Source organism: Artibeus jamaicensis, unplaced genomic scaffold (genome assembly GCF_021234435.1).
Source record: "Artibeus jamaicensis isolate MK-2021 breed Jamaican fruit bat unplaced genomic scaffold, CSHL_Jam_final scaffold_754, whole genome shotgun sequence".
In the NCBI taxonomy this organism is placed as follows: Eukaryota; Metazoa; Chordata; class Mammalia; order Chiroptera; family Phyllostomidae; genus Artibeus; species Artibeus jamaicensis.
Window position 1 is genome coordinate 4879302 of NW_026522054.1, and position 23913 is coordinate 4903214.

The following is a 23913-nucleotide window of genomic DNA, read 5'->3' on the forward strand; positions in this document are numbered from 1 at the left end:
CCATATAAAGATTTTTACAGTTTCAAAATCAGTCTGAGAAGTAAGTGGGTGCTTTGATCCTCTGTCACCAATTTGTCATTTGTGTTATATTTTATTAATAAATGAGTGACTTGTAACAAATGAGCCTGTTGACTGGGTGAAGAAGAAACCCTGATCACCTATATATATATAGTCTGGGGCTGAATGTTAATCTCTTTGAATTACTTATTCCTTCCCAAAAGGTTTGTATGTTCGGATGTTCTGTAATTTTTAAAGAAATTATTCTACAGAGACCATTATAATAGGAAGTTAATGAAATATTTACACAGTACAGAATCATTTACATGATTCCTTTGTATTTCATTGTGTTGTGAGTGTCTTCCATGATATTGAAACTTCCAGTCATTTTTTTCCATGATGCCTTGGTCTTAAGAGAATCTTCCCTTTCAAACTTAGGAACTTGAAAACAAGCATCATTATCTTGTAGAAGTGTGGACAGTGTCAGGAAGAGACACACTTACGCATAATGGGCAGCTACACCCCTTTCAGGCTTTAAAACCACTCACTTGGATTAGGATGGTAGGTGAAGATCAGAAATTTCTCTCCATGTGTTAGGTAATACTGCCCTCAGAGGGCCAAGGTAAGTAAATTCGTTTTTAGCTCTGAGAAGCAGCTTTGCTGCTGCTCATCCGATCTATACGTTTGTTTTGGGAGGGAGAAACAGACTTCTTGAAGGAATTGAATAGGGTTTCATTCATGGTTCTGTTTTCTCTTTTGACCTGTTTTCTGAAAAATGTTAGGTGAATCTGTACACTTCAGTTTGACAATGGCATTTAAGCACACTTAGTTCTTTTCTAAGGAAATGGTAACAGATGCCAAATTAGATCAGTTTACAAAAAGGATAAGAAAATTACCCAGGAGAGTTAAGGTGATTTTACTTGGGCGTTTTCTACTTTATATCCCTTTGATAACAGATAATGCTGGCATTCAAAATTATTCAAACCGTACTTTGGAGAATGCAGCAGCATTCACTGAAACAGGCATCATATTCCCTTCCGTTTTATGGACTGAAACATAATCACATGTTTAAAATACACTATAAATCCAGAGTGATTTACTTCACAGGACACATCATTTTAAATGTAAGTATACCAGAAGTTGCGGTGGACCGTTATTCCTGAGCATTTCTAAAAGCCTCACAGTTATGTGTCGTTAATGTCCCTGAGGTCAGAGTATTTGCGATTAACTGACAGTTAACTTGTGCAATAAAAGCTGAGAAGTCAGAAAGGCCTGATGTCAGAATACCGAGTGGTAGACTTTTGCTTTTGCCTTTTGTAAGTAGCAGCTTTCTTCTGAGAGAATTTGAAAGGAGCGTTGAGATATTTAATAGTCAAATCCAGTGAGGTGCTGGGTTTTCCACTCTAGATTTACTTTTCGATACTGAATTAAGAAAGACTTTATTTCTGGGACAGCATTATCAGTTTCTAACAAAAGATTTTGATTGGCTGCACATAAATGATATGTAATTCATTATCAGTAATTATGGAGGATGGAAGGAGGCCATTAGTAAAGTGAGTTAACAAAACTTGGAATTTTACCCCCCCATCCCCCCCAAAAAATAGCACCTACTTTGCTCAATAAATGCAAAACTTATTGTTTGGACAAATGAAATTGATTTGATTTTATTTTGAGTATTTGATTTATTTTTGTGTAGTTTAATGTGTTGCACGTATTAGGCACTCCGGAAATCGTTTTTGACTGGCCGTATTTGAAGATGTTTATTTATTTAACAGATGGCCGTGTAGGGCTGACTGTGAGCCAGATGTGTGCTCTGTGTGCTTTACGAATATTAATTCATGTCTTCTCCACTATCGCTGTGCCCACTTTCCAGAAGAGGAAGCTGAGGCAGAGAGAGATTGAGTGAGGGGCCCAAAGGCACATAACAAGTAAGGGGCAGCATTGGCATTTGAACTCTGACCTCAGCACTGTGTTCCCAAACTTTATAATGTGTGATGGGGTCTGTCGGAAAAAGTCCAGCCATCGTTAATATAATGAGAATGGTTTGGGCAACATCAATGCAACCTGGCAGCCAAGGAGAGTGGACTGGAATGCACATGTGTGAACAATGACAACTTCACTGCACTAGTCAGTGGGGGCAGTAGATGCTGTTGAGTGAGCATGTACACTGTGTGGCCGTCACATTCAAAGTGACTGAACGAGTAGAGCAGCGAATCTGCACCAAATTTTGCATTAAGCTTAAAAATTCCTCCATGGAAAATATTCGGATGATTCAGAAGGCTGCAGCTGTGGGCAACTGGTGACTGGCAGCTTCATCCTGACAATGTGCTCATGTGTCGCCTCTCGTGCACAGTTTTTGGTGAAACATCAAATCACCCAGGTGACTGAGCACTCCCTACAGCCCAGATTTGATACCCTGTGACTTTCAGCTTTTCCCAAAACTAAACCCATCTTTGAAAGGGGAGAGATTTCAGAACGTTGATGAGATTCAGGACAATATGACAGGCAGCCGATGGCAATTGGGAGAACTGTGTGACGTCCCAGGGTGCCTGCGTGGAAGGGGACTGAGGCGTCATTGTCCTATGTGCAATGGTCCTTGTATCTTCTTCAGTAAAGATCTCTATTTTTCATAGTACATGGATGGATACTTTCTGGACCGACCTCGTATGTGCTACTTTGTTCGGAAAACTTGAGTGGTATGGTATGGCAGGGCAGGATTTTGTTGATTTCATTGGCCTTCTTCTCAGATCTCAGCCTCGACCTGTCCTTGTTCCTGTGTCCCGGCACCGCACCTCAGTGTGGCAGTCTGCCCAAACTGAGGGCACTAGCCCCAGCCTCCGCCTGTGCCAGCAGGGTCTCCCGTGGGGAACGCCTGGCTCAGTCCATTCAGGGGTCCTTTCTCCGCGCTCAGTCCTTCTTTTCCCCGTGTGCACACTGTGCCGTGTCTCTGCAAGTGTGTCGCCCAGGAGGCACCAGGAGAGAGTGGCACAGATTCACCTTCATGATAACCAAGGGTTTGTGGTTGGATGCGGTGTCATTTTTGGGGCCCATGCAACAGAAAAATCATCTAGGAGACATTCCAGTGGTGAGAGTCCATTCTGTCCCCTTGAGTTTTATCCTGTGGAGCCGCAATTTTAATAGAGGGGTGGGAGGGTTACGTCACTCGAGGGTTTTTCCAAGTGGCGCAGGCGTCCCCTGATGCCCCAGCCTCTGCCAGATCCTATCGCAGCCCTAGGGAGACGCTAGTATTGGACGTCCTGTCCAGCAGTGCATCATAGCACCTGCCGCCCTGCCATAGGTGCGAGAGAACCTGGCGAGGTTTTTGTATGGACTCGCTGCTTCCATGTTTGGTATTTGTTCAGGCATTTTACTACACAGGATGCTAATGACAATGCTTTACATATTTAGAGACTGGTATGGGGAGATGGAAAGTATTTATGTAGGGAAGTTGTAAATTTCCTAATGCAGTAATCTTGTAAAATCAGTTCAGTTCTCTGAAAAAGTCTAAAATCTATGGCTCCTTGGTTAGTACAGTGCAGGAATGGCTGTGTATTCAATGCCATGTGCAGAGTGGAGACTTTGCTCTGAGGCGTAAAGCAGATTAAAGAGAGAGCTCTGCTTTCACCATGTACAAAGGCGTAAATGTAAGCAAAATAATAATTTAGCTCACATTTAACCCAGCGGGAAGCTGAGTACAGATTGGGCAATTCTCCACAACATATCTACAGTTATGCAAACTAATCTCATGGTTTATCTTCATTAAATTGCCAAGATGCAATTTTTCTGTTGGCTAGTTTGTATGGGTGCATCGTTTCTCTCTCTCTTCCTCACCTCTCCTCTCCCCCCACCGTTGCTTTTCTCTCACAGTAAAACTTAATACTGTAAGTCTGTTAAGATGTTTTATGTTTAAAAATACTAAGTAATATATTTTCAGTTTAAAGTGCAGTGTTTCCTAAATACAAAGGGAACCAGGATTTGATTGACTAATGTACAGAATACCAAGAAACAAACCCCAGAATGCTTAAAGGTACATGGTAATCATGCAGTTTTCCAGGTAACAGCAGAGAGTTATAAAGGAGAGGCGGTCCCACCGCATCAGCCACCCCAAGGTCCTAGAGGGTCCTGCGTTCCAGCGTCTCACGTTCAGGACACAGGCCCTTTTCCCATCATGGCTTCAGCTTCAGAGCAAACCATGGAGCCGAGCCTTCCTGAGGAAGTAGATATGAAAACTATTCTTAATATAAAAATGACAAGTTCATGCATTATGCAGTGGAAGCAAAATGTCTTGACTATAATATACTGTTCAAAATAATCAGGAAGGAGCATATGTGATAACGCATAGGAATGTGGGTACATCTGGAAAGCTTTTAAGGCATCTTGGAAGCACAACTCGAAATCACCAAAATTGTAAACACCTTCCATCTGGCCAGTTGCAGTGGTAACATTGACCAGTACGGAGCAGACAGATCTCTCAGGGGCCTTATGTGATGGACAACCTGGAGGAAATCAGGAAGATTTGAGCGTTTTGCTGTGTGACCTTTTTAATCAATACTGTGTAGAAAATCATGAGAGAGAAGGACAAGCATGGGCAGCATCTTGCAACTTGAAAGGCTGAGGCATGTTGTGTGTTACGCTAGATGAAAGCAGCGTGGTAAACTGTGTTGCCAGGTCTCGTCTGAGGCTTCAAAGAGGAGTGTGTGCAGTGCCTCATCTTTCATGCAGTATTGGAGGATCATGTGCCGACAGCCCTCCTGGTCCCTTCGCCCACTGCATCAAATGGCCAGCACCGTTGCTCACCCTTTCTCAAGGCATGTGGATGCTGTTTGGAAATGCCAAGGCACGCGAGATTTTGCAGTCCCTCAGCAGGGCCCCTGCCTCACTAAGAGTGACTAAGAGGGAGAAGTGTTCATTTGGAATTGTGATCACGTAGCTCATCCCCTTCCCTCCGGTTCTCTCTGCTCACAGCTGCCTGCCATGCTTTGGGCTCCGTGCGGGCAGGTCTGATGCCCGTGTGGTTCATGGCTGCAGCCCCAGTGCTTCTACTTTGACACGATTTCTGAATGAATGGTCCATCAGAAGCCTGTCTTTCCCAACTCTCCAATGCGAATGTGTACAGAGCCCGATGTTTGCGTCCATGGTTGTCGTTGAGCGCTACCTTGACGGCAGAGCAGGGCGCATTCGGCAGGCATCCTCCACTTGCAGAGTCAGCACAAGGCTGACGGGGATGACGTCGGCCAGAGAGGTGGCATCAGTGGGGCCATCAAGTGGAATGCTTTCAAGTTGCCCAAGCACAAGGAAAGGACATGGTTGAAAGGTCTTAATAAAAGGGGGACGGTCACCTAAAAATTTAGGATGGCAGGAACTGAAACACCCAGTCAACATGTATTTACTCGGCACCAACAATATGCAAAAGCGTTTTCCTGTTTTTTTGAAAGTCACAGTTCAGATTGTCCCTGTGCAGTTGAGAAATGATGGTGCTGTCTCATTACAGTGTAGGTAGTAGAGAGACTTCTTTAGCATTATTTCTAAGACACACGTCAATGAGGGTGATGGTAGTTCAGTGAGAAACACATTTTTCCTGCTCCCTGAGAGATGTTAATAGGGCTTTTACTTAGGACTAATTGGAATATGGTATCGTGATCCACTATATAAAAATGTAACATGCAGTTTCAAAGATTGCAAATGTTTTATTATGTTTTTCATGTATTTCTTGAATAACTGTATTTTGCTTCAGGGTATTTAATATATAGCACACTATTATGATTTATATATTCAGTATTTATTTGTTTATGGTGCCTAATACTTATTTATGAAACTCCACTAGTGGATAAATGTTCTGCTGTTTTTCTGCAGGTAGTTCATCTATGTAAATTTAGTTGGTATCTGTCAACACACAACTACATTTTTACTACATTGTGAATCATGAAATTGAGTAGATTTTATACTGTAATTAGCATTAAACCCTTTTTCCGTCTTAGGCAAAAATTGACCCATGAAAACTTAAGACTAATGATGTCTTGAAGTCATGTACATTAATTTTTACTAAAAGCTGCCATTTTTTTTGGTTTAAGGTTCTTTGGAAATTTTTTAAATACTTGAATTTTCATGGTATTAGACCCTGTGTATGCTATTTGTTAAAAACAAGTGAGAGAGACCTAAGACTTTTGTTCTGATCTCCTACTTCCACCTTAAAAAAGAAGTAAAAGTAAGAAATCAGAAGAGTGTTTTGGTATCAGGTGGCCTTTTCATTTCTTTAGATGGGATTCAAGTCTTATCTGTCTGACACTAACTAATGAGACTTTTTGAATTTTTGCTGATGGAGTAAATTTATTGCTGATTGTTGCTTGTTGCCTCATTTATGCAAATATTGCTGAGTAATGTGATCTCAGAGATGGATTATAAATGATATTACCACGAGTGGTAAGGTTCTGCTTAAACATACCATTATCTAGTACTTTCCGTGTGGCAGGCATTGTTCTGCATGCTTTTTGGGTTATACCTCTATAAATACCCTACAGGTACAGGTACTGTTATAGTCCTCACCTTTCAGATGAGGAAGCTGAGGAGCAGAGAGGCCAAGTTCCTGCAGCTAATAGGTGGAAGAGGGGCCAGGGTTCAAACCCAGGCCACGCACCTCCAGAATCCTGTGTCGTCAGCATGGTTACCGTGCCGCGTGTCGCCGCCGTGTTTCACCGAGGGGATTCTAATGACGCAGGGGAGGGGGGCCGAGGCCTCCTTCCAGAGGAGCTTGGCCCTGTGTTCACCAAGTCACTCTGCTGTAACTTCTCTCTCACACACCCTAGCATTGGTTTTCCATAAAGTTTCTTCTGTTTTGAAAATATAAATATCATGGCTCTCTCTCTGTAAATAAGGAAGGTTCTATTTAGAGTGTTTTTTTTTTTTAAATCAATGTATGCATTAAGTGTGGATATCACCTACTCATTATTCCTCTCAGATGATAAGGACAAATATAATACATCTTAAAAACTTGGATTGGGGTTAAATATGGAGTAAAGTCTATTTAAAAACCAATATTCTCAGGGGAAGCTAAGTTAATCATTGTTTCAGCTTTATGATCAGTCAAAACAGTGAGGCCTCTTTCCACACTCGTGTGCAAGGATGCCTTTACCCGCTTCCTAGGGAGCGCTTACATTTTGAAGCCTGAGTTACAGCAAGTGTGAGTGGCCTTTGGTCATTTAAAAAGCGGTATTGCCTGTGTTTATTACTGAAGTGAGAATTTTAGTTTGCAGTATAACCATCGGTAGCCAGCATCTTTTATTTTCTTTATGAGTTATCCTAGGAAAGGAGTATATTTTTTAAGTGACTCTTGTGTTTCGTCCAGTCGAATTCTGAACAGTCATGGTTTTGTGAAAAGCGGTGCTACGTCGTACAGATGTCTTTTCGGTTGGAGCGGGTTGGTACCTACTTCAGCAGCTCAGTTCCTCCCCGTCGGCGTGTGTTGAGCAAAGCCCACGGCACCTGAGGCTGGGCCTCCAGACGCTGAAGGAGTAATTCTCTCTGTTCCCCACCTGTTCAGACTTCACACTTCACACTGCATCTAACCATCTGCCTCTCATGACGTCACAGTTAGGACCAGGTTCTAGAAACAGCCTGACCTGAGAGTGGAGTCAAATACCTGTCGACATAATTCTTGTGTGAGGACACAAGCTGCTGAGTTCATTCTAAGGATCTTTCCCCCACTTGTATGTCTAGACTTTTCCTCCTTGTTTTAGATGTAAGACCTTTTAAACTGGCCCATTTTCAGTTCTTGGACAGTGTTGCTGTAGCTCTTGCTTTGGCCCCTTCTGATGACTTCAGCATCTGAAAAGTCCAAGGGTGGTCACTCTGTTTTTACTGTTTTGCGGAGCCTCCATGCTGGTTCCCACGGTGGCCGCCCCCGTCTGCATCCCCACCAGCAGTGCGGGAGGGCTCCTTGTTCTCCACGACCCCCCCAGCACTCACTGCTTGCCTTCCCCATGAGAGGTACTCTCACAGGTGGGAGGCGGTGTCTCTTTGGAGTCTCCACTGCCTTTTCCTAAGAGCTGATATATCATAGAATTGCACGCTTGAAACCTGTATAATTTCATTAACCAATGTCAGGCCAGTAAATTTAATTTAAGAAGTACAAGTGTGACTCACAGTGATTCAAGTGGTATTGAAATAAGGTCTGTGGTACACGAGGGTTAATTTAGGTTGAGCATTATTAAGTAAAAATGTAACTTGAAATTAGGAAGTGAGCACTGGAGTTTTGTTGGACAACCCTCAGTTGAATGTATATCCTCCCTAATAAAAATTAGCTATTTGAATATTCCATTGAAATGTTAAGGTGGAAAATGAATATGAATTTAAACTCATGCCATCTTCCAACTCTGGTTGTTACTAAAGAATAAGCCTGAGAGCCAAAATACTTTTACTTCATTGAGGAAATCAAGAATGTCTTCAGTGGCCAACATATTTACTCAAAAACAAAACCACTGAGATTTTTATTGTCTTGGTATTTTGGGGGGGGGGTATGATATATTCCGGAGGTGCATAATGGATTTGTGTTCGAGAACATTTTGACAACCAGAAGTCCTACTACTACCACATAAAATATACCAAATTTCCAAAGATTTGTTTAATAAAAAAATAAAAGTTGTATGTGGTGATGTTTTGTGTCTTCATTTGAGCGTGTAACTATTCAGTGGCCGACAGGAAATTATTCTTAGAAATGAAAACTTCTGAACTCATTTTATAAATTTTACATTTTTTGAATAAGTATATTTTGTACTTTTATAAAATAAGATATTGCGTTATCCCATTTTTTTCTTCTTTTAATTTTTCAAAATGACTTGGTTTCAATTCTTACCTTTGGTATAATTATTAATTATTATTATTTAGCTCAATAGACTTATAGCATCTTCTACCAATATAAATTTGTTATTTTATAATAGCGTTTAAAACCTAAGTATTTTATCACTGATTAGAGAATTAATTTCTAAACTTTATGTAGGAAAATATAAAAACAGAAAAGTAATAGGTACATGAGAATTTATAAGTATATAAGAATTGCCAGTTTAACGTTCCAGTTTATGAACTCGACATGTGTTTCTTAATATGAGAGCCACATTTTTTGGTAAAACAAAGTGAGTCGGGACATCATGTTTTTCCTTGTTCTTCCCCGAAAGTTTCTTTCATGTGCTCGTACACTCGTGGGGATGATGTTTACGTACATAGCCTCCCTTTATTCGTTCATTTGGTAAATTATTGAGCATCTGTCAGGTGGGCAGCTCTAGGCTAGGCACTTAGAGCACATCACAGCAAGGAGAAGAACTGACAGTATCTACTGCCAATGGTGAAAGTCAAGTTTCCAAGAGAAAATGCGAACTTGGGAGAACATATCTGCCAACGTGAGCTTTACTGCTTCCAGGGTGTACTTTCCTGATGCAATGTGCTGTGATAATGAATGTGATTATACAGTGAAACATGTCAATAGTTAGAGGGTCATCGAACCAGTGTTTTCTGAGAGACCAGTGTGTCTCGTTACAAAGTCGTGCATAGTGTGAACGGTTCATTCGCTGTGACCCTAGACCAGCGGCACTTCACATTGGCAGTGGTCTGCAGTTGCACATGCTGCAGTTAATCTTCCTGAATACCACCACTTGTCGAGTGCTGGTGTAGTATCAAAGAGAGAGACACGTAGCTATCTGAATCCTCGCCCTTTTCCAGCTATGTATCTGTCGGAGCCAGACTTTCTCCCTCTAGTTGGGTGAAGATAGCATCCTGCAACAGATCGAATGTGGAAGCAGATACGGCAATCTGGCCATTTTCTTTTAAGAAAGAGATTTGCAGAAATGCAAAGCCGTTCTACTCTACTCACTAATTCTTCTGTTTTCAAAAAGATAATTTTCTTTATAAAATTATTTGTGATATGTAATGCATTTGTTATTTTTTAAAGAGGGAATAAAATAATTTTTTCAGTTTCTAACACAGTAAACATTATAGATGTCCTCTACATAACAAATATTGGGGGGGGTTCTCAGTAATATTTATGGGTGTAAGGAGACCTGAGATCACAAGTCGGAGAATTTCTGGTTCACAGGAAGGCTTCCACATTGAAATATATTGATATAGTTGAGGAAGACTACGGAGGAGCTTGCATTTTATGCTAAAAGACTTGTACTTTCCAGTAAAGAGTAAGGAGTCAGAATTTTTGAGCAGAAAAGTGACATGAGTAATCTGGAGGTGGCAGCTGCACTGAGACAGGAGCCAGGGGGTGAGTAAAGGGACAGGAGTCGCAGTTCATTAGCAGAAGGGCCAAAGGGGAAGGTGTTTGGTTTGGGTGAGGTTGGGCTCCATCAGAGAGACTTCTGGCCTAGCCACCGATAGGCTAGGTTAGGGGAGCCGTCAGGTGGTACGTCTGAGTTTAGCTAACTGGCGTTGACAGAAGCCGATTCGCAGGGAACGTGGAACTGCTTCCAAATATTTGTATACTGGGATCAAGGCTTTGAGGTTGCACAGCCAGGTAGAACTATCCGGCAAAGAACTGAGAATTGAGACCAGGTAGCCTTCCAGCTTTTGTGGCATTGAGCACCTCTGTTGCTTAAAATTAGGAAGAGTTCTTTTTGACACCATACAATGGGGATCCAGATGCTAAAATTGTGTGTTTCAGTGGCTAGATGGTAGCTTGTATCGAAATCTGCTGAATTCGTTGGCTGTTGTGTGCTTGGCACTGTACTGTGTGCTCTGGTAGTTGTTACCGTGTGTGTGTGTGGGGGAGGGGGTGCATGTGGTTTTTAAGCTCTGCTAACCCCTGTTCTGTCATTTCCTTGACTTACAGTCAGCATTGCATGGTGAGTTATTTTCCTATGTAAGACAATAAAATGTTTAAAAAAGTTATGATCAAGATTGAACAATGAAAATAGACTATTTTCCCTTTCTTTTCAAAAAAGTGGCACAATCACTCTGTGGTACACGGGAGAGAAACATCTATCTCATATCGCCTCTTATGATAAGCGTTTTTCTGTAGAAATTCCTCAATACTGCGTGGGTGATTTACCAAGGCCTTTTTAAAACGGCTGAAAACATGCTCGGAACAGCCATCTGATAAAACGGAAAACTGAACAAAATGTGTACTCAGACGAGTGGTTCTCTGAAGAAATAATGGTGCAAATGAATTATCAAAGTGTAAAATCATTAAAAACAAAATGTGTTTGGGTTTTTATTGAATCTTAATTGCAGGCCTATGTATTTTCTTTTATAAGCTAAGTTAAAAGAAAATGGCCTAACTTGATTTTGGGCGGCCAGTGTTGTGGGAATACATTGTGCCGTACTTTATGTTTCTCATAAAAGTTGCCGTTCACTTTTTCCCTCTAGCATTAACATGCATGCTTTCCTCGTGTAGGAGAATACATAAAAAACTGGAGGCCGAGATACTTCCTCCTGAAGACGGACGGCTCGTTCATAGGATATAAAGAGAAACCTCAGGACGTGGACTTACCTTATCCCCTCAACAACTTTTCAGTGGCAAGTAAGTTCACTGTGAACATTGGTTCACCTTGTGTTTGTTTATTCACATGACCGTATGTGGCGGGTACCTTAGTCTGTATGAGAAGGTTTTTAAAAGTTTAGGTTTGTATTTAATAGCACAGAAATGTTCAGCCGTGGTAGACTTTCAATTCCGTAGCATAAGGACGATCGGTAATATGTGGTCTTATAGAATGAATTATTTCATATTTTTTATAGTTAGCACTTGAATGTGATCATTGTAGTCCCCCAGATATATACTTCAGGTGCTCCTGTACAAAATCTAAACAAAGCCCTTTGAACTTGGTCGCTGCGGTCAGCCTGGTTTGGAGATGGCCAGTACTTCGTGCATCGCTACTCATAACCTTGGGTATGACTCGTGGCATAACCTTGGGTAGCTCCTCTGATTGAGTGTGTGATGAGAAATAAGTGATTTTCGTTGGAAATCACTTTCAGGGGAGATTTTATGTTTGTAGTTTCATCTTTCTTCCTTACAAATAACTAACAAAAATCTTCGTAATTTAAACTTACTGAGATATTATGTATATGCTTGAACTTAGCACAGAGTAAACGGCAAGACGATGATGGTGATAATGACAGTGGTCATTATTGTTTTCCAGTGACCAGGCACTTGGGACTGTGCACTATCGGTCACCAGTGGAAGGGTTTTCTATGTTCACTTCAAAGTGAAGCATTTTAAAGTTGTGTTAAGTTAAAATAAACCTGCCTAACAGCCAAAGTCCATCCCGTTGAGACAAAAATCTTTAACTGGACACAGTTCTTAATTTTGGTTTTGATTGTAGGTTGTCATCTATTAGCTGCATTTGGAAAAGATATGAGGGAAGATTAAAGCAGGAAAAATAATAAAAAATACAGTAAAATAGTAACAACAAAAAATCCAAAATTGCGGAAGTCCTCGCATGTTATCAGGGTCATTTTACCATTATGTAGAGTCCCAGGCTTTTTTATGGATATTCTCTGTTAATTTTATTTGAAGAATATGATAAAATATAAACCAAAGGGTTTGTTAAATCATTTGAATGATAAAGATACAACTTCAAAAACAAAAAAAGTGAGAACACTTACATGTATAGATCAGTTAAGGAAATTATTTCCCCACCAAAGGCTCATTAGGTTGTTACAGCTTTCCTTCAGTAGAAAATTACTTTTTAAATCTCACTGTCAATTGAAGAGACCTTGTATTTTGGTCTAACACGTTGTCATTTTAAAGATCCTCTCCGTGAGCCTTTGCTGTAGAGGGGATAGGAGTTGGCATAGATCATCAGGTACTTCCCGATGCCGCCATGGTTTCTTGGCTTCTTTATTTTACTCGCGATTGCTATTGGTTTGTCTGACATCATTTATAAAAAGTATAGAACTCCTGTATCTGCTGATCAAAATGCAACATTTTTTGACCTTATGAAATTTCACACCCTAGCAAATTTTAAAGACATGCTGTATGCCACAGTCTGCCAACATCTGCTCCCACACTTGCACTGGCAGAGGCTGGAGTAAATGCTGCACTTTCGGGGAGAGGGCCCGCTCAGTGACTGGCAGGCGGCTCCTCCTGGAAGTGAGGGCGCACCGACATCTGCACCCTCCCCTCCTGTCGTGGTGGAGTTGTGGGCAGTGGCCTCGAACCCACGAGTGACGCTGCAGGCCAGCCGCTCGGTCTTCAGAAGTGTGTTCGCGTGGCTCTTGTTGCACTAGCTACACTATTTTAAACGAACTGTTCTTAAAGCTGGATCTATTGTGATCTTTAATTTTTTAAATGATAATTAACCGGGAAATACTGTGGTGAGATGGGCCCTGGTTGTAGGTCAGATGCCAGCCTGGCCAGAAGCTTGAGCATGGCCTTGGGCACGTCGTTCTCTGAAACTCTGATCTTTAATCGCTTCATCAGAACAATGAAGGCGCTTGGGTTTGATGAGTTCGTAAGGCCCTGTAGGTCTGGGATTCTGGGAGCGGGAAGTTGAGCAGGTCCTTGAAGAGTGGATAGGAGTTAAACAAACTAAAATGGACGAGAAGGATATTCTGGGTGGGGAGGTTGACAGAAATGTTTTTGTGAGACATTATAAGAAAGAACAGTTGGAACAGGAGAGGGTGACTTCACCAGTGGTGTCCCTACTTCTCAGTCCCTGTTAGTGTATGAAGAAAGGGGTCAGTTTACGAAGTATTTCTAAGGTATATGGGAAAATTATATATGTGTGTGTATTCCGTATATTCCATTGATAGCTGATATCTTGTTTTTCCAGATAATCGAAAGTGTTACTTAAATTTAATCTATGTGGGTTTTAATGGAATGTTATGAAAATAGGCTTTTTAGCCATATGAAAAAAATAAAGTCAGAACTGGAAGGGACTTAGAATCGATCTTTTCAGTCTTCATTCACTTTCAGATTCCTTTCTTTTGAAACCACTTTTATTTAATAAATTCTTCAGTGGCCACTTAATTTCTAAGACTAGTGGATGTTGTTCAGTTCTCTCCACTGAGTTACATCAGGACTGCACTTAATGCTGGTGGCCACCAGGTCCTTCCTGGGATGACCTCCCCCATCCCTGTCTCGTCCTTCTGAAATGCCCCTTCTCCTGGTTTTCTGCCTTTGCCTGTTGCATGCAGTTTGGCTGTTCTGCGTTCTGGCCGAGGATTCTTCTCCCGTGGCACCCTGGCCCTGGGTGGGAGCATTCACTTTAAAGGTTTTAGTTGCTTCCTGTTTGCAGCTTGCTCCGTCACTCCCATGTCTTCAGGGTGACCCTTTGTCCTGAGCAGCGGGTTACTCTCTTCACCTGATTTCTGGGACTCAACATGTACCAAGCTGAACTCAAGATAATTTTATCAATTTCCCCCCTATGTTTTCAGCATCTCTTTTCTGTCTTGAGCAGAAACCTGAATCCATTTCATGCCTGCCCCCCTCACATCTTTACCCCACTTCCAATTTATTTCTAGCCCTGATTTTGCTTCTTTCTCAAACTTAATGTCCTTGCCTGTGATTACCCAAAAACAAGGCTTCGTCGTCTCTGCTATGCCTCTAGTTCCCACCACTTGTAATAATTCCTTCACACGGCCATCAAAGTGACCTTTCTAAAATCAAATCCTAAGGGTGCCAGTCCCCTGGGCATGCCCTGCCCCAGGTCCTCATTGTTTGGTGCATAAAATCCAGCTCCTTAATCCATCACACAGGGCCTGCTCAGACTGGCCTCTGCTTTCAGCTCCTGCTTTGCCTCCCTTCTGTGCAGTTGTGCTTGGGCTGCACCCGACCGACCGCTTGCTGCTGCAAACTCTGCTGCTTTTCTGCCCCGAGCCTGTGTTCATGCTGTTCTCTCTGATTGCAGTGTCCTCTTCTCTGTTTTTGTTCCTTAGGATTTCATTCATATTTAAATTCCCAGCCTACTTCGTTGCTAAAGGTCTTCTCCCTGCCTTTCCCAAAGCTTGTTACCTTTTGTTGTTATCACAGCTTTTCTTGGTTATCTGTTCAAGTGCAAGTCTCACCTGCTCCCTGGGGAGTTACTTGAAGGGAAGAGCCTGCTGTGACTTATCTCTGTCTCCTAGTGCCCACGTGCTAGGGCTTTACAGCGATTTTCAGATGAATATCTGAAAACATCTGGTCTATATTTTCCACTTTTTAGATAAGAAAAATGAAGCCCTTAGAAAGTCAATGATCTTTTTTAAGGTTATTTTACTAGATAGTAGCAGTAAAGTATCAAATCTGTTTACTGTTACTTAAAAATGGGATTCCTTTCCCCACCCACGTTCTGTGACATCTTACCTAGATGAAGAGCCTGGAGATTTGGTTTTGGGTGGGAATTCCAGCACTTAAATGGTGATATTCTCTGTCATACAGAATTTCCCAAGCCCTATAAAATGTGGATCATAACATTTGACCTTCATCCTTTGGGTAGATCAGATGTGAACTATATGGGAAGGTGCCCTCTAAACATAGTGCTGTAGAAATGTAAATACAAATATTTTTTAATGCAAGGTACATTTTAAATCAGAATTGTAGTTTGATAAGTTGCTAATTATAGAGATTATCTTTACACAGGAAATAGTGCATTTTGACTGAAAAATAATGTAAGACTCACTCCAGCATTGTCGCAAAGCTGTGTTCAAAGTTACTTTGAGCGCAGTAGTCTGTCTACCCAGTAGTCATGGTTTTTAACATTTTGACAGATATCAGTCCAACTCAGAAGCAGAAACAGTTCCTTCGTGGAGAACTGGAACATTTGTCCATATGTCTCGGGGCTCAGTCTTGCTGGCAGCGGGGACCAGGGAGAAGTGCCTGGCTGTGTCCACAGAAGGGCGGCCTAGAATCCGGCTTCACTCTGGGTTGCAAATACTGGCTTGTCACAAAAAAGTGACGGTGTCACTTTCCTCCCCGGCACCGCTCCACAATTCCTTTTTTAAGAAGTAGGTCGGTCTGCATTTCTTAGGCCAGTTTTAAAAGTTAAATGGAATGTTTACTCATTAACCTGTTTTTCTTCTTCTGTTTGAAAGAAAGAAGGAAGGAAATTATGGGCCTTAAACCTACCAAAAAAATCCTTCCCTCTGAATAAACATTAGACTCGGAGATTATAAACATGAAGACAAATTCGCTGGTTCCCACTAGTGCATCCACTGCGGCTGTTCATGGGGAGAGAAGAACGGCCTAACGCCGGGCGATCTGGAGTGGCGGCCCCGCATCCAGAACAACCCGATGCTGTGTAAATATACAAGGATTACGAGAGAATAGAGTAACTCAGTTTCAAGGGTTTACTGCTCATTAGAATCATACTAGATACTAACAGGAGTATGAAATACAATTTTTTATGGAGGAATTTGTCATTGAATTGGATGTCTGGAAGACATGCACGGAGAACCTGGAGCAGTGGGAGGGAAAATCAGAGTAATTGCCAAAATGAACTTTATAGAGAGCAAAGGCCGCAGAAGTTGAGAGAATAGGTAAAGATAAGCTGGGGTGCTTAGCTAAGAACGTGTTCATGAGCTGAGGTTAGCGCAGGCCTGGAAGGATGGGGTGCTGTAGGTGTCTGGAAGGGAGCGACGTGGGCAAACATGTAAAGTCTGGAGTTAAGGAGCGGCCTGTCTTGTGAGCAATGTAGGCAGCTTCCTAGATGAACAGAGAATCTGTTGTCGAAAAATAAGTTAAGATGAGATCAATTTTAATCAGACCGGGAAAGGTCTTGAATGGATGTTTTTTATGGCAACTTGTTGGAAGCCAATGAAGGCTTTGAGCATTAGGTGTCCAAGTGAGTATTTGATAAAATAAATAACAGTAACCCATCTGTAGACAGTTCTCCTTCCCTCCTGAGTCAGTCAGTCAGCAAGGTGCTGTCTCGTTTTCCTTCCTTTCCCATCTCACTGCTTCCTCGCCGGTTGTGCTCTTCGCCAGGTCCCCTGGGTTTTTCTGATGGTCTCCTAATGATGCCCTGCCTACACATAGTCTCTCTGGAATGTTTGGAAGCAATGCACAGATTCGTGGAGATTAGTCTTCCAAAAAAAGTTCCTTTGCAAATACCGTCTCCTTGCTCAGAAAAATGTCAGTTTTTCTCCATTTTTTATAAGAGGAAGATGAACTATTATTTTTTTGATGTGCTGTACATTAATGATGAAACACCAAAATCGCAACTACTTTTATACTCTGTATATTGTCAGTGTTCCTTTTTTTTCTTTCTATTACTCCCTAATGCCCCACGCATTTTCTTTTTGAGATACATTGCTGGGTTCTATGAGGCCCAGTTGCACACAAAACTTCGAACCCTGTGTTTATTTTAAGTGCTTTTTAGACCATTTTATATACTTAATCATTTAAAGATTTGGTGCTTCCTCCTTCCCCACCTCCCAATTATGAGCAGATTTTAGACTAACAGAAAGTTACGTCTGGTAAACTGTGCATCACACTGTTAGAAATAGATGCCTTAAAATCTTATCATAAAGTGAATTACCCTAAATTGAATTTACCTCCTCTCCTTTATTTTTTATAGGTGGTATTTTGTGTATGTATTTGCAAAATTTAACTCATAAACCAAGTTTAGAATGGGAAGTGGAGAAAACCTTTTCAAAAATCAGTCTAACGGGAGGTGGTTCTCAGCCGATCACAGGGAGTGGTAACACACACGGAGCCACACCCTGCCTTCTTCTCCTTCATCATCACGCTCCAGTCAGTGCAGCAGCTTCCGCACGGCAAAGGTGCAGAACAGAAACCAGTCATCCCACGTGGGCTTCAAATCAGGCGCCTGCGTGTGAGAGCCACCCTCTGCGTCTCCGAAAGGTTTCGCCAGTTCTGCATCATTTATACACCTGAATTTATAGATCAGCTGATCATTTTGCCGCTTCCCTTGCCGCAACACTCTAGGTGGGCTGCTCCGACGGCTGTTGCTTCCCGTGCCCTTCCTGACGGTGCGCCCTCTTTCCCGATGAACGCGGAGGCTGATCTGTGTAGTTGCCATCGTTACCCCCCTGGCCCCACTCATCGGAATATCAGTCATTATGGCGCTTACGTGGAATCATGGGCAGTGATAGACAGCGATTTGGACAGTTCACCTAAAGTGTCCTGTGGTGTGCTTGAGTGTGGTGGTGTTATGTTACAGAGTTACATGCCTATGATCATGTGATAAAACTTCCTGTAAATACAAACCAGGGGTGGTATTTGGGCCGGACCCTGTATTTGGCAGAATGCCGTGCTGGTCTCAGAGACTGTTTCCTCAGGGTCACAGTGAGGCACTCAGTCCCCTGTGAGCTCCCCTGGTACCTAATGTGCAGTTTTTATAATGGCATCAGCTGTCATCTGCCTTCCTAGTAGAATATTGAACAGATTTACTGATGAAAATACATACTCCCATTTTAAATCCCATCTTACAGATGATATTATTTTCTTTAGCTCTAAAGGCTTTTTAAAAAGAATACAGCATCTCCTATCTGTTGATTGAAAGCAAATCCGATGGCCTTTACACGGGAGAGGCAAGGTGGTGGTGGGGATGGGGGCGGGGGCGGGGGGCCGCTCGCAGCCTGTGCGCAGTGAGCCGCGGTGGTGGGCTTGTCGCATAACGTTTCCCATCAATGACTGGCAGGTCAATGTGCGTTAGCTTCTCAGGCCGAAATTTACCGACTGTAAAACACTACCAACAGCGGAAGGAGCTTCTTGTTTTGTGTTATTACTGTGTCCACCCTGTTCCTTGGTGACACCCTCCCATGTCGGAAGGGTACAAATTCTGTCTACACACCTTTCTGACTGTGCCCATTGATTGACAGTTCATTTTTATTAAGTTAAATGCAGATACACACCTGATTTATTTGTCTGCTTTTAATTTTTTTAGCTTACATTTCATTTTCCAGAAGGTGGAAGGTGGTGTAATTTTTAAAAATGTCAGTTAAAAGTGAGTATATGCCCATTATATTTGGTGCTTTAATCCTGCCTTATAATTAATCCATATGGAACTAAGAGGGACTTAAGGAAGGAAGGGAAAAAATTGACACTTTTAAGAGCCTACTTTGTGCAAGGTGCTTTATTTATATGATTACATTTTTTGGTGATAAGAATTAACCTGAAATAAGTATTACCTTAAAAAAACACACTAGAGAATGAAACTAAGACCTAGAGAGAGAGAGATTAAGTAACACCTGGCTTGGATGCACGTAATCACGTAAAGGGTTTGGCGGTGACAACTCTCTTCAAATGCTGTTTAGTCAACACCCACAAAAATGTGGTATGCCAAGTATCACACGCGGCAGGTAGATAGCAGACCCTCGCTGTTCTCCAGGGGGCTGTTTAAGTGATGGTGACACGTGATAGCAGGGGCACTGGTGCAGGTGGGAGCCAGGTGCCTGATCATCTGATAGGACTGCATTGTGTGATTTTGGGTCAGTCACTTAACCGCCCTGGGGCTCTGGGTTACGTCATCCGTGACAGGAGGGCGGTAGAGTGAGGGATCTCTAAAGGTCTCCTTTTCTTCTGAAAGTCACTGATTTGCCTATCACCAGCAGATAATTTCCCGACACATGAAGTCTCTTGGGAATTAATAATAATAAATTGCCTCTTGTTGAGCACCCGTGTGCTGTGCACCTCCCATCCATATGGTTACTCCTCTAACGCTTTTTTAGGGCTCATTGTATCTGTCACAGCTGGGGAAGCGGGGCTCACGGGATTTGCCAGTGGTCACGTTACCGAGTAAGCGGTGGAACTAGAAGTGGAACCCACAGCTTCCCGGCTTCAGGGCCGGTGCTTTTCCCACACCGCTGCTCAGGGAAAGCATCTGGGGCTGCGCTCATCAGGGTCCAGGGGTAGAGGTTTCCCAGGGTCCAGAGGTACGGCCTCTCCCTGCTTCTGGGTCTGTGTCCGCCCATGTCATGGACCCAGTCTCGTCACCTAGAACGTGAGTGTGTTTCAGCTTCTTAGTCAGCCGAAGCTTGATGCGGAGGGTTCAGTAGTGTGCGCAGAATTCAGCCTTGTTCTTCTAGTTCTATCACACGAGTCATAGGAGAATCACTCATTGTTAGAGGCAGAACTGTCTGGATATTAGGTGGGAATTCTGTGATCATCGCATTTTTAACAAACTGGACTTGAGGATCACGTGTTTTGTTGATGTCTCTGCAGTTACACACAAATCACTGTCTTTCTGTCCCCCCCCCCATGTCTTTATGCTAGTCTAAAAGTACTTGTTGTATTTTGAGTAAAGTTAGATGAGGCCCAAGGCCAAGTCTAGAGAAAGAACCTGTAAGCCCTGGAATTTAGGAAAGACGTAGGGGCATTCTTTGGGGTTGGAAATAACACATAATGAAGCACATGCTAATGAAGAAGTGAAATGTAGGGGCAGAGAAAGAGAGCAGGGCGCCTCTTCCGTAGAGGAGGGCGCACCGCCCCTGATTACAATGGTGTTTCTGCTCTATAATAAGGTCGCTCTCTGCAAGTGCAGCTTTTCCATTCACTTGTTTTGTGCTCTGCTTCCTGTCACTAATTGTCAGCACAATAGTCTTCCAACGATGAAGTCTCAGTGTCCTTTTGGACCAATTTGTCTTTGTCTTTCTCCCTCACCCCCCCACCCATGCGCTCGGAATCTATTACTCTGGCTGCATTTTTAGACATTTTCTATGTTTTAAAACGGCAGTGCTTTCGAAATATGCCAGAACAGTTCATGATAATTGAACCGTCCAACCAGCAGCAGTTTTTGCTTCCAAAAGCGCATGAAGAAGGCTTCTCTCTGTGGAGGGTACTCTTAGAAAGGAATTAAAAATAAACATATAATACTCTCTTAATAGAATTATTTCTTATGTGCTGTTTCCTTTGAGAGCTTCACAAGTGGCCTGTGGAAGGAGGTTAAAATATTTTTGTTGGCCTGTATTATTTACACATTGAGTGTTTACCTCATAAAGTCTCGGGAAGTCCACGCCTTCAGAGAGTTACGTTTTTCCTACTGATGGCCGCTGTTACAGTTTTAGCACAGCTGTAGACCCAACGTGCTCTCAGGGATGGACGGGCCTAAGCCGGTCCTTGCATCAGCCTTCAGGCCGCTGGGGTCCTGTGTTACTTCACGTCAGGTTTTTCACATGTTGGCCAATAAGTATGCACATGTGCTTTCAACCTCGTAGCCAGGATCTCGTATTGACAGAAAGCTATTTTTCTAATGGAACTCCTAGAAATAAATTCTGAAACAGTATCATTCCCTAACAGCTTCTCTATCACCTAGAACTTCCCCTGTCTTATAATCACAGAATCAAAGTGTGGTGTTGTTTTTATTTTATTTCATTTTTCTTAGAGTTTTTGCTAGACTTTATTTTTACTTTGGGGAATTTTATTTCTGTTTTTTATTGTTGTTCAGGTACAGTTGTCTCCGTTTTGCTCTCACCACTTCCCCCACCAGGCACCACTGCGTCCCACTCTTGCTTTGTTTTGTCCATGTGTCCTTTATAGGTACTGTTGGTTTTAAATGTGACGTTCCCAAATTAGGTGGCAGTTACTTTTAGTGCTTGAATATTAAGCAAGAAGTTTGGTCACTTTTCTTTGGGGGAGACTATTGCAATCCTCTCTGTGTCACTTGTTTCTGTCAATTTAATTGCAAAAACCTAGAGAGGCAAGTATATAAAGCTTATTGTAAAGAGATAAACCCTTGTTTTCTCTCTTGTGAGCCACAACCACTCCTAAAACAGCATGTGACGTGCTAAGAAGAGACAAGAATTTGGAGCTGGGAAACCTGGATTGGAGATCTTCAGCTTATGACTTTAATGACTTGATGATTTGGAATGAGTGACTTAAACATCAGACGGCTTCCATTTGCTTACTTGTGATAGAAATAGAAATGAGCAGAAACATGTTAGAACTTTATTGGGTGGATGAGTGAGAAATAACGCACGTAAAATCTTGATGCTCTGGTGGAGCAACTCACAACACGCCAAAACAATGACTTAGCTGTAATTATTTCAGAAGAGTACATTTTGGAAAAAAAATAATGGAAAGGAAATTTTCTCTACTGACCTAAATTGTCAAAGATTTCAGATTTTTTTCTATTGTACTAACGATGAATGGGCTGATTATTCCAAAGTATGTTCTCCATTTAGCTTGCAATGCATCAGTTAAAGCAGATTTTAAAATGAAGCATTTTATGCTAAAGACCCAGAGGCCTCTTGACAGCTGTGGTTGGAACCTTTTAAGTTAGGAAAACTTATTGGGGGTCAGAGTTTCTAAGTGGAAAGAAAGACATCCATGTCTGCTTAAAGTTTTAAGACTTGAGAGAGTGTTTTCTAGATCGGTCAGAGTCTAATGATAACTCCGGTTGTCTTTCTATACAGGGTCTGGCACAAATAATGCCCCCTTTTATTACACAATCTTTTATCACAAAATCATAAGCATGTACTTCCGTAACAAAACAGTAGCACACACATAAGCACCTTATATGACATTTTAGGTGAAATGTTCAAATTAAAACTACACATTATTACACCTACATTACTGCCCTACCAACCACGCTCAAGCAGGCGTTACTTTTGCCAGACCCTGTATGTACATTTTTAATGAACTTATTAGGATTATTTATTTACAGTCGTCTAAGACTCAGGGGGTTTTGTTGTCGTCACTGTTGTGGTTTTTGCAGCTGTGTGCTTTGATTGGAATGCACAGGCCTACCTTTTTGTTTTTCTATGAGGGACAATATCCTATCACTATTCTGTAGATGTAATTCTACCGGTTTTCCAAGGGAAAGAAAGACACCTGTTAACGCTAGAGTTGTAACTATGTAAATTGAGAATTTGATCAGGCTCCTAATTTTTTTCAAATTAATGTTACTAGGATTTAGTTATACATCAATATCTATATCTATATGCTTTATTACATGTGTTTCTCATACAGTATTTAACACTAATGTTCTCAGAGGTGGCTTAACTGGACAATTTAGATTTTGAAGAAACAAGTACTTCAGGTTTTAGGGGGACAGATCATAAAGTAAATTTTGTTTCCAAAGGACTGTAGGTTTTTAAATACTGAGGTTATCTTACAAGAAGAAGAGAATTAGCTGCGATGCTAGCTTTGTATTTATGGCGAGGAATAACATTTGAAAAAGATTCAGGGTTGCTAATGAATAGCTTCAAAAGTCAGTCTGAGAAACTGGAACTTTGTCCTAGAGAGCGGGGTGGACTGGGCTGGCAGCGGGCACGGCGCCCCAACCGGGTCAGAGTGCAAACCGCCCCGCCCCGCCCCTCCCCGCGTGGAGAACCCCAGAAGGCCGAGAGGCCCCCGTGGCCTCATTTAGAATAGCAGGCTGCAGTTCTTAACTGTTTATTTCTTGGTTTAAATATAAGTATATTCAAAGAGACATTTTGTTTTGTTACTAGAATGCCAGTTAATGAAAACAGAACGACCAAAGCCAAACACATTTATTATCAGATGCCTGCAGTGGACCACTGTTATAGAGAGAACATTTCATGTAGATACGCCAGAAGAAAGGTAAGAAAGTCATTTTTTTTCTTCCATTTTGTGAAAAAGCAACAGTCAATCTAAAAAATCTATGTGCATGTGACCTCACCATTTGTAAAAGTATGTAAACATTTGTAAAATGCTATAGTCCCTGTATTATTATTATTCTGGCATAATAGATAAATAGCTTGCAAAATACTAAATCAAAACTTTCGAAGTTCTGTAAGATATACTTAAGAGAAAACACCATTAAAAGTTAAAATATAAATTAAAGAAGACATTTTTATAACCACGTGTTTTAAAAAATGGTAGGATTCACTGCGTTTGTATTTGCGACTCCGAGGCTAGAGGAAGCCCGAGGCCCCGCGTTGGGGTGCCCTTGTGCAGGGGCCGCCTGGTTGAGAAGGAGGCCGAGGTCGGGCCAGTGAGGGGGAAAGTACCCGACTCGAATGTCATTGGCTGTCATCACTGTTGAAGACGACAGGGCTGCAGATTTTTAACCAGCTCACCAGCCT

General features: G+C 42.0%; 1 protein-coding gene across 2 annotated transcripts in view; it reads left to right on the forward strand.

Moving 5' to 3' along the window:
- AKT3 (AKT serine/threonine kinase 3) overlaps positions 1 to 23913 on the forward strand; it is a 191232-nt gene that overhangs the window by 99443 nt on the left and 67876 nt on the right. For both annotated transcript variants that reach the window (XM_037150946.2, XM_037150947.2), the window contains exons 3-4: positions 11381 to 11506; positions 23317 to 23428. In XM_037150946.2, coding sequence (XP_037006841.1) covers positions 11381 to 11506; positions 23317 to 23428 — 238 coding nt within the window. The remainder of the gene's footprint in view (positions 1 to 11380; positions 11507 to 23316; positions 23429 to 23913) is intronic.